This window comes from Silene latifolia, chromosome 3 (assembly GCF_048544455.1).
Source record: "Silene latifolia isolate original U9 population chromosome 3, ASM4854445v1, whole genome shotgun sequence".
In the NCBI taxonomy this organism is placed as follows: Eukaryota; Viridiplantae; Streptophyta; class Magnoliopsida; order Caryophyllales; family Caryophyllaceae; genus Silene; species Silene latifolia.
In genome coordinates, this window is record NC_133528.1 from 19921122 (window position 1) to 19932529 (window position 11408).

Below are 11408 nucleotides of genomic sequence, written 5' to 3' on the forward strand. Positions count from 1 at the left end.
TTTCACATCCATCTGATGTAACTCGTAATCAAAATGAGCTACTAATGTCATGACAATTCGAAAAGAATATTTCTTTGATACAGGAGAAAAAGTCTCTGTGTTCTCAATTCCTTCTCTTTGAGTGAATCCTTTAGCAACAAGTCTTGCCTTATGTCTCTCGATGTTGCCAAGTGAAGCTCTTTTAGTCTTATAGACCCACTTGCACCCAATGGGTTTTACACCATTAGGCAATACAACGAGATCCCAAACTCCATTAGATGCCATATAATTCATCTTATCTTTCATAGCATTCATCCATAAGTTAGAATATGTAGAACTTACGGCTTGTGAAAACGACATAGGATCATTATCAACTCCAACATTATAATCCAATTCTTGTAGATATACTTCATAGTCATCAGGAATAGCCGATCTCCTTTCACGAATAGATCTTCTTAATGGAACTTGTTCATCCTCATGGTGAACCTCTTCCTCATTATGATCTACCATATTTTGATCGACATTTTGTGGAATTTCTATCACTGGTTGTGTAACACTCGATGAACTTGAGGAGTGTGAATGACAACCAATCTGTCACTTGAATCAGAGGGTGGAACTTCATGATGATCCCTCTCTAGGACAATGTCCTGAATTAGGTCACTCCCACTGATCAAGTCATTCTCAAGAAATTTAGCATTTCTTGATTCCACAATCCTTGTACTATGAGATGGACTATAAAACCTATAACCCTTAGACTTTTCGGCATATCCAATGAAATACCCACTAATAGTCCTTGGATCAAGTTTCTTTTCTTGCGGATTATACACTCTCACTTCCGACGGGCATCCCCAAATGCGTATATGTCTCAAACTCGGTTTCCATCCTTTAAATAGCTCAAAAGGTGTCTTAGACACAGCCTTGGAAGGAACCCGATTTAATATATACGCTGCCGTCTTAAGAGCATCAACCCACACAAATGAAGGAAGTTTAACATTACTTCTCATACAACGCACCATCTCAATTAATGTCCTATTTCTTCTTTCTGCTATAACATTCTGATCTGGAGAACCAGGCATAGTGTATTGGGCAACAATCCCATGCTCTTGAAGAAATTTAGCAAATAGACCAGGTGCTTGTCCGTTCTCAGTGTATCTACCATAGTATTCACCACCTTTATCAGATCTCACAATCTTAATGCGCTTACCGCATACATTCTCTACTTCAGCCTTAAACAATTTAAAGGCATCAAAAGATTAATCCTTAGAACGAAGTAAGTAAAGATACATATAACGTGAGTAATCATCAATAAAGGTGATAAAATATTTTGGATCATTAGCGTTCATGTCCGGACAACAATATCCGTATGTATGATTTCTAATAGGCTAGAACTCCTCTTTGCACCTTTCTTAGACATGTTAGTTTGCTTACCCTTAATCCAACTAACACAAGTATCAAAATCAGTAAAGTCTAAAGTATCAAGTTCTCCATCTTTTACTAATTTTTTTACCCTCTCAATGGAGATATGTCCCAATCTCCGGTGCCACAAAATAGAGGAATTCTCATTCATAATACAACGTTTTAAACCAGCATTGACATACATAGAATTATAAGTAATATTATTTTGCAGTTCAAGATGATATAAATTATCAGACAAAATACCATAACCAATAATTTCAGAATTTCCGAGAATACTGAATCCAGAGTCTGAAAAATTAAAGGTAAAACCCAAAGGTACAAGTCTTGATACTGAAATCAAATTTCTAGAGAAATTTGGAACATAAAATGTCTTTTCCAAATGCAAAACAAAACCACTACTTAATATTAAGCTGCATGTCCCAATGGCCTCCACATGTAAACTAATCTGGTTTCCTGAATAGATTGAAAGTTCACTGCCCACTGGTTTCCTTAGGTTTGCCATACCTAGCAAGGTATTCGAAACATGGATTGTAGTTCCAGAATCAATCCACCATGTATTATGATTAACATTAACCATATTAGATTCATAATAAACAAACGCATGAAAACTATCTTTCTTCTTTAGCCAAGCCTTAAACTTAATGGAGTCTATCTTCATGTATCCCTACTTTTTACAGAAGAAACACATAGACTCCTTCTTAATGGCTGGCTCAGCTGAAATCTTTCCCTTACCCTTGTCTTTAGTGTGATCCTTTTGCCTCTTTGAAGAAGAAGCAACAGTAAGGTTCACCTTTTCACCTTCCTCCATTAATAATCTGCCCTCCTCTTGAACACACATGGCCATAAGTTCATTAATTGACCATTTATCCTTATGTGTGTTGTAAGAGATCTTAAAAAGAGCATATTTTGGAGGAAAAATGCATAAAATGAAGTGCACAAGGAAAGAGTCAGACATGGTAACTTCCAAAGTCGTAAGTTGAGCTGCAATATCCCTCATGCGCATGATATAATCACACACACCTTTAGTCTCGGTGGGCCTCAAAGATGAAAACTGCATTATTAAGGTACTAGCAAGAGCTTTATCAGAAGTTGTAAACTGCTCATCGATGGCCTTAATTAGATCTTTAACTTTAGTATGCTGATTGACAGAACCACGAATACTAGCACACATTCTGGTCTTTATGAACATAATGGAGAGACGACTAGATTTCTCCCACTTTTCATAAAGATCAATTGCTTCTTTAGTGTTTTCTTTAGTTACTTTAGGTGGTTCGTCTTTCTGAATAGCATAATCAATATCTAACCATCCCAACTGCAGTAGCATTATCTCTTTCCAGACCTTATAGTTATCACCATTCAATTCAGGAATGTCATAATTGATATCAGTAGAACTCCCAGGTAAAATTGCTACAAATATAATAAATAACAAGCTTATTACTAAAGTTGAGACTTTAAACTTAACCATGCTTTACCAATGTAAATCATGCTCAAAATATGAATCTAGAGACATAAAACTTGCCTGTGGGCTGAAGGTTTACTCAATTAGATACATAAAAATTTAACTGTATGACAATACTATCAAATCATATACATCTCTTAACTCCTGCGGGTAGATTAAGAAACAAGATTCAATACATCATCCTGATTAGTCATACAAATACATACAACAAGATTCATGTGGGTAAGTCTCATTATATTACATACGACTAATCACAAATAATGTCTAGCTTCCACATGTGATTCCAAAATAAAATTCCAATCAATTAGAGATGCTGTGGCTATTCTCTAACTAATAAAATTTTGAACCACTCGACATTTAACCTTTAATATATATACTAATAACTTAATGTATATAGGGTACTGAGTATATGCAAACAAAAATTCTTAATGAAATATAGGCAGAAGTATTTTTGCATATTCATGGGATAATTATACCACAACTTTCAACCTTTTGTCATATCATAAATTCATAATCAAGTCGTGTACATATATTTTCACTAGCACTAATGTTAGAGCATGTCTAAGTAATTTTGTTACTACATGTAGTTTATACATACATACACACATGATAACAAAACGCCTCCTCCACTATCGTGACAATCGACAAAGAAATTTATGAATAAAGTAATTATTATCTAAGAGGCGAACTACTACCATGCTAAATCGGAATTTAAGGCTATGATCGAGAATCAGGCGCTCATTAAATATAACCCAAATTTGGTTCATGCGGTAATAAAGTTTCTCACCCATAGTAAAAAGTTCACAAAATACGAATATGAATGATTTAATAAGACGGTGAGAACTTTAATTAAGCAAGGCAGAGGCGATTACTCGCTCTGATACCAACTGTAAGTTTTTATAGTCTAAAACAACATGTTCTAATCTCATAATGAACATGTATAATCTGAATGCGGAAGCGATAAAAGAGATCGATTACTTACCTCCGGCCATTGCTTGAAATATTTGATCCGTCTTAATAAATAACCCAATTCCTTATGCCCCAAATCTGACTTGGCTTCCAAACACTCAGCCTCACAATTTAGATGGTGTATTTTCTTAATGAGGTAGACTTGGTGAACCTTAATCAAAATAAATATGTTCCCCTTATATAGACTCTTGCCATCAAAGAGTCAACTGAACAGTTTCCTAAATTGTGAGTGGTAACTTATGGGAGACAATAGTGGAAACAAAATCCTAGGTAAATTCCACCATACAATGGACCATCTTAATTTCCATAAAATAACTTAATTAAATATTAATATAATGCTTATTTGATTTATGGAAATATCTTACATCGAGTTTATAGTTAGATCTCCCTCCGCTTTTAACATGTTTTCTGATACTGACGGGTCATCAATTATTCGATGAAACTGTATTACTACACTATCATTATTTTCGATTGACATTAATGTAAAAATTTGTAATGCATATATTGAGTGTCATGTGCGTACCATATCTTGTTAATGCATTGTTTGTCATGTGCTTACCAAATCTTGCTAATGCATAGATTGAAATCTTGTCAAACTTAACCATGTTTGCAGAGACACTGTAGTGTCTCAGTGGTAAGTCTTACAGGCAGCTGATGAAAACTCTCCCTCCCTTATAAAATAAGCTGATAAAAACCTTATTGTAATACTACGGTTTTCTAAGTCCGTTACTCGGTCGAATATGGCTTACTCGGCCGAGTAACGCGTCGTGTATTTCTGGTCAGGCTACTGTCCAGGAATACTCGGCCGAGTATGGGAATACTCGACCGAGTAGAGGATACTCGGCCGAGTATACGCTATACTCGACCGAGTATCCGGTCTGACGGTGATTATTTCCGCGGTTTGGTTTAGAGAGGATTAGAGATAAAAACGGGATTTACAGTTTCATAATTACTTTTTACCAAAACCTAAACCTTCAACGTAACTCTAATCATCTCTAATCTCTCTCAAGTTCGTGGATTGCTCGTGAGTCTTGTTCATTCTTCTCTTGCGTCGATTGTGTTGGTAAGCCACTAGTTCTAGAGATTTTGTCAATTTGTCTTTTAGGGTTTACCTTAGTTTTGTGATTTGGGGGAAAAGAAATTTTGCATGATTGTGATTGGAATTGTATGGTTATTGTTAGATGGAGATTTCGTAGAGGAGCCGTTCTAGCTGTCTTGATTGACTCGTTTCAAATTTGTGCTAAGGTAGGGTTTTCCTACTCAGTTGATTGTATAATTGATTTAAGATGCATTGTTGTAATTACTTGATATAATTGACATTGTTGATTGATTGTTATTGGTGGATTGGAGTATGGGGTGTTGGAGTTGAGATGGTTGTTGATGTTTGCGAGGTGCGTCCTCGGCTGAATGGAGTCACTTGTGGGAGTGGCTTCACGCCTTTGATTCTCCCTTTGTGGACCCCGCCACAAGAGGGGATGTACACATTAATGAACATGGGTTTTCGCTCGTGTGATGAACGGGGCTTAGGTGGGCAAGGCTGCCGTCCTCCACTGGTAGGGCTACACACTTTAGTGTGTAGTCAGTTATGAGTTATGATTGGGAGTTGGGGATTGATGGTGGAACAGCTATTTACCTTTGTTGCGTTTTGTCTTATTTTGATTATGCAGTGAACTGACCCCGTTGTTATTTGGTAAAATCTGTGGTGATCCATTCGGGTATGGTGAGCAGATTGTGACAGGTGATGATGGTCTTTAGCTATGGGGACGAGATGGGGAGTCACCACTTCGAGTCTATCTTCCGTTGTTACGAGTTTAACTGCTTATGACTTTAGTTGATTTGAGTATTAGCAAACATTATTTGTTTTGATTTGGTTTTGGAACTTTGTAAACTTTAACTTATATACTTTAATAAATGTTGTGGAATGGTTTCTTTTGATATACTAACCTCGGGCAACCGAGATGGTAACAGTCTCTCATGCTAGGGTGGTCCTTGGTAAGGCACCTTGGTATGTGGGGGTGTTACAAAGTGGTATCAGAGCGACGATTCTGGAATCTAAAACCAATGAACCTAAAACACATAGGGAGTCTAAATAAAATGAACCCGGGGAGAGTTGTTTGGAGGTGCCGCAAAGACTTGGGAGACGCCCGAAGTCGCATTGAGGCCCTTATAATTTCGAGCCGGTCAACATGGGGGTGTCTTGGGGACCGTTGTGTGTTTAAAGTTATGTGTGTTGTATTTGTAGCTGTGAATCTTGTGAAATTGTTGGATGAAATGAAAAGTGAATTGCGTAATTTGAACATGGTGGAATATGAGAAAGTGAATTGCGTAGTTGAACATGATACACTTGAGCATGAATGTGATTTATTACTTGGCTTTTGAAAGGGTAGTGAAGTATTGTATATAGAATTGCATGTTTAAGTATGTTATCGTAAGTTTATAGCTCGTTTTTGGCATGACTCGGCCGAGCAGGGGGGGTACTCGACCGAGTAGGGGATACTCGGCTGAGTAACCAGGCACTCGACCGAGTGTTGGTTGTTGAGTACGTAGCAGTATCTACTTGTTGTGATCACTTGCCCGAGTAATAGACATACTCGACCGAGTGAGGTATACTCGACCGAGTAACATCCTTACTCGATCGAGTATGTTCTCTATGCTTTTTGACGTTGGCTACTGGAGTGGAATACTCGGCCGAGTAGTAGCATTACTCGACCGAGTAGTCCATACTCGATCGAGTACTTCACCATACTCGGTCGAGTGCTTATTTGGCGGAGGGTCTTGTTTATTTTGAGCCGTAGGCTATGTGCCTACATTTCCTTTCTATATCAGCTCAAAATGCCGCCAAAGAAGTCAGCAGCATACATCCAAGCCACTGAGATGACTGTGGATGAGGTCGCCCGTATGATTGAGCAGCAAGACGCGCTCCTGGAGGCTCTCAAGAACGTGGGAAATGGGAGTGAAAAATCGGTGGACGCATCCCATCTAAGAACCATCATTGCTCACTTCAACCCCTCGACTTATGAGGGCACTGGTGAGCCAAAGTTGCTCGATAACTGGCACCGCGAGATGGAGAGTCTTCTTGAGGTTGTGAAGTTTCCGGCGGAGATGGCAGTAGCAAGTGGCATACTACCTAAGAGGTGAGGCTGGGGTTTGGTGGCAGAATGTGAAAGAGGATGCCATAGCATACTACAAGGACGAGGGATACGATGCTATACCGTGGGCAGATCTCAAGAGCGCCATGAGGGAGCATTTTGTGCCGGAGCACTTCCGTCACAAGTTGAGGGCTGAGTTTTATTCTTTCACCATGGCTGATGATATAACTGTCACAGAGTACTATCATTGGTTCCTAGAGTTGTCACGTTATGCAAAGGATATACATCTGGGTTAGCGAGGTTTAGCGCTTCGTTTCGAAAAAGGGTTGGAACCTAAGATCATGGATAGACTACCAGTTGGGGTACTTACCGATCTAAAAGAGGTATATGCACGAGATGGGCATGCTGAGAGGTTGGTGGACTTGGCTAAGGAAAGAAACGCTGACAAGAGAAAGGCAGAGAGTGAGAGTGGCAACCAGTCGGGCCACAAGAAGAGCAACCATGGTTAGTCTAGGGCTTTTTCTAGAGGGTCTGGATATGCAGGGGGATCTCGAGCATGGGGGAAGAGGTGGTGGTCAGAGTACTAGTGATAACTCCAACCTTACCTGCTTCAACTGTGGCGGAGTGGGTCACAAGAGACATGATTGTCCCAGTGCCAGATTGGGGGGAGGCTTTCCGAAGACTTATAAGGGGAGCTTTTCTCAGGCTCCGAGCTAGAGTATTTCTAGCAATAGGCCATCTGGGTCATGGGGCAATCGTGGAGAGAAGAACAAAAACAATAGCAGCTTTAACCACAACAATGGAGGGTCCTATCAGCGCCTAAATAACAGTGTGACTCAGAACTCGGCAGCTAAGCCAACTCCTTCGACTACCTCAGTCCTGGGTAGAGGTCATAAAAGCAGCGGAAAACTCTTTATGATGGGCAAGTAGGAGGTAGAGAACGAAGCTAATGTGGTTACCGGTACCTTTCTTGTTTATAATACACCAACTTTCATTTTGTTTGATTCAGGGGCAACCCATTCTTTTGTATCTAGGGGTCATGCCTTAGCTATGGGTTTGGGAGAATATGAACTTGTAAGAGATAGTATGTTTATACCTTCTGGGGAGTCGGTTGTAATACTACGGTTTTCTATGTCTATGGGTACTCTATCGAGTGGGGCTTAGTCTGTCGAGTAAGTATGTTTTTATACGAAACAGTAGTCTGTCTGATGGGTACTCGATCGAGTATGTGTGGCACTCGATCGAGTAAGGGGCACTCGATCGAGTAAGTTACTTACCTCGATCGAGTAAGTTACTTTTACGGGTTATTTTTGACGGAATTTGTTAATAACGCGTGATTCATATTTAAATGTTTCCGTCACTTTATTCATCACTTTTACTTTTCCTAAAAACCCTTCAAAGAGAAAAGAAGTTACGTTGTCTCCGTCATCGCGTTACTATCAAATCCCAAGGGCTAAGGTTGTCGGATCGTCACGTTCTTTACACCATTGAGTTCGCCGTGTCGAGAGTAAGATCCTTGTATAGTTTTTATGTTGTTTCTTTGAGTTTGATTAAAACCCTAATTGGGTAAATTGGGGGTTTTGGGGGGTATTGTGCTTATTATATGGTGATTGTATGGTTGTATGTTTGATAGGAGGTGATTTTATTGAAGAACGACTTTGATTAGCTGCTAGACCGTCTGTGGTGATTGCTTTTTCAGGTAGGGTTTCCCTACTCAGTATTAATTACATGACTTGTGGTGATTGTGCTGTAGTTAGTAATTGTTGATTGTTTCAGACGGTTGTGATTTCATATTCTTGAATATTCAGACGGTTGTTGAGGTTGTATTGTGATTGATGTTTATCTGTATGTGTTCTTCGGGGTGCGTCCCTGGCTGAGTGGAGTCACTTGCGGGAGTGGCTTCACGCCCTTGATTCGCCTCCTGTAGAACCCACCACAGGGGGGATGTGCACATTAATGAACATGGGTTTATGTCTCGATGGAGATGAGCGGGGATTTGGTGGGTACGGCTGCGGTCCCTCACTGCCGTCGTGGAGTACTTGTTGCGATGGGTACTCTGGCAGGGCTACACACTTTAGTGTGTAGTCAGTTGTGTGGAGATTTGAGATGGAGACTGGGGTTTGTTGAGTTGTTTGTGCTGTTTGTGATATTATTCCTTTATGGTATTTGTTTTATATAATTAGTACTGACCCCGTTTAAATGTTTTAAAAACTGTGGTGATCCATTCGGGGGTGGTGAGCAGTTGTTTGACAGATATATCTTGGATACACGAGGGATCTAGCTGGGGATGGAGTCATCACATATCAGAGTCTTTAGTCTTCCGCTGTGTTTGTTAAGACAGTTTCATTTAGTTGGTTTATAGTTCGAGAACAATTGTATTTTACTTTACAGTTGGTTATGTTATGTAATCACCTAAACTTTATTACAATTTAAATACGTTTCGTTATTGTCTATTTGAGTATCATTGCGTCGGGTAACCAAGATGGTGACGTTCTCATACCTTAAGTGGTCCTGGTAAGGCACTTGGAGTATGGGGGTGTCACAAAGTGGTATCAGAGTGACGATCCTGAAACCTGTAACCAATGAACCTAATGAACATAGGAAGTCAAACTAAAATGAACCCGGGTAGGAGTTGTAGGAGCTAATGCAAAGACTTGGGAGACGTCCTAAAGTCGCGAACTCGTCCTACAATTTTGAACCGGTCACTTGGGGTATGTGTCGGGATCGTTATGTGCTTATCGTGTGCTTTGTGTATCTATATAGTAGTATGTTGTATAAATTGATGGATGCATGCATGTGGGGGGTGGGAGATCTGACTTGAAAGATGATGATGACGTGAATTGTATGTTGGTTGATTGTAAAGCATGAAAGTATAATGATTGATACATATAATGTGGCATGTTAGAATTATGAAAGGAAAAGTGTTTTGTTTATATATATATATAAAGCGATGCGTAAGTATATATGTTGTTGTTGTCGTTTTGTGTAAGAGTATAGAAAGTTGGGAGTGTGAATTGAACATGTGTTGGGTGAATATGTTGAACGAATTTGGTGGATAAATATGTGGTATGATGGATGAATTGGTGGAAAAAGATGAATAATCGTTCTATGATAATATGATTTCTGATAAAGCATGTTGTATGATGCAAGAGATTTTATAATGTTGTTATGCTAGTAACATGTAAAAAGGGGACTTGATGTTATATATTTGTGATTTTGTTTACGTAAAGTTATAGAATAAAAAACATGTAGGTAATACATGAGTGGTAAGTTGAATAATGTATGTGCATGATGGAAGTTGTTGTTTGGCTTTTGTAAATAGTAACATGTGGTTAGGGATACTGGTTTTATGAGTATTGAGTTGTTTTTTGTTTAAGTTGTTTGGAAGTAAAAATCGAATAGTTATGTCGTCTGATTACAGCAAAGTTGTCTTTAAACTGTTATAACTTGTGATTCCAATTGGAGGTGATAGCTTGTTCTTTTACGATTCTAACGATAGGTCACACGCCCAAAACGACCAAGAAACGAGTGAGTTATGACTGTTTTACGAAAATTAAACAGTGTTGTGAAATGCGTAGGGTACTCGATCGGGTGGCCCTAACTCGATCGAGTGCACCTCTTATTACTCGATCGAGTAACCCTTACTCGATCGAGTAGCCCTTGTACTTTGTTTTACGTGCTTCTGACCTTCACCTACTCGATCGACTGGCCTGTATTCGATCTAGTGAACCCTGTTCCGGGTCATATGCTTATCTTTTGACTTCGTTGCTATTATGTTTTATTCAAAGGTCTTATTTTGCTTCTTTATGTGTTATTTCACGTATATGTTGGTCCTGATGCGTAAGTTACCCAATCTTATGACGTAAGGAGTGGCACCTGTGGTGAGTATGAGTTCGGTGGGAGGACATGAGTTATATGTGATTGTAGTATATAGTGGAAAAAGAAAAGGAAAATTGGTAAGGTTTATTAAGGTATGAAGCATGTTTTGTGAGATGAGATGAGTGATATGATTGTGTGTTGAGTAATGTAAAAGTAAGTGAAGATGGGCAAGGGATGATGTGAGTCTAAGGAACGTGAGAATGAAAATATTGAAAGGAAGGATTGGATAGTGGCAACTTAAGATGTGTAAAGAATTATGGAGGGAGATGGTTAGATTGTATTGGTTAAGAATCTATGTAATGAAAGATCGTTGTAGAGGGATTGAGAAGAGTGGTATATAGTGAACTTAATGGAGATATGTCGTGATGTGGATTTGCAGATAGTGAGTGAGTTTGGGAATTTGTATTATTAAGAGGTGAAACTAATGTGTGATTTCCTTGGGCAAGTAACGAGATAAAATGAGTTTTGGGATTCTAGAAAAAAAAAGGGGTGATTAGTGATTAGTGTGAGTGATAGCCTGAGATGGTCTGGATTGATTAGTGATAAGTGTGAGTGATAGCATGATAAGAGAAAATCCATAGTAAGAAAGAGTGAGATTATACTGATATGAAATATTG

At 39.0% G+C, this 11408-nt stretch overlaps 1 protein-coding gene across 1 annotated transcript; it reads right to left on the reverse strand.

Annotated features, from left to right (window-relative positions):
• Window positions 1-2059: 2059 nt before the first annotated feature.
• On the reverse strand, window positions 2060-3846 carry LOC141648793 (uncharacterized). The gene is made up of 2 exons (XM_074457510.1): window positions 3837-3846; window positions 2060-2802 (listed from the first exon to the last, which is right to left on the reverse strand). Exons 1-2 carry the CDS (start codon window positions 3844-3846, stop codon window positions 2060-2062), a joined length of 753 nt encoding a protein of 250 aa, XP_074313611.1.
• Between the last annotated feature and the right edge of the window lie 7562 nt (window positions 3847-11408).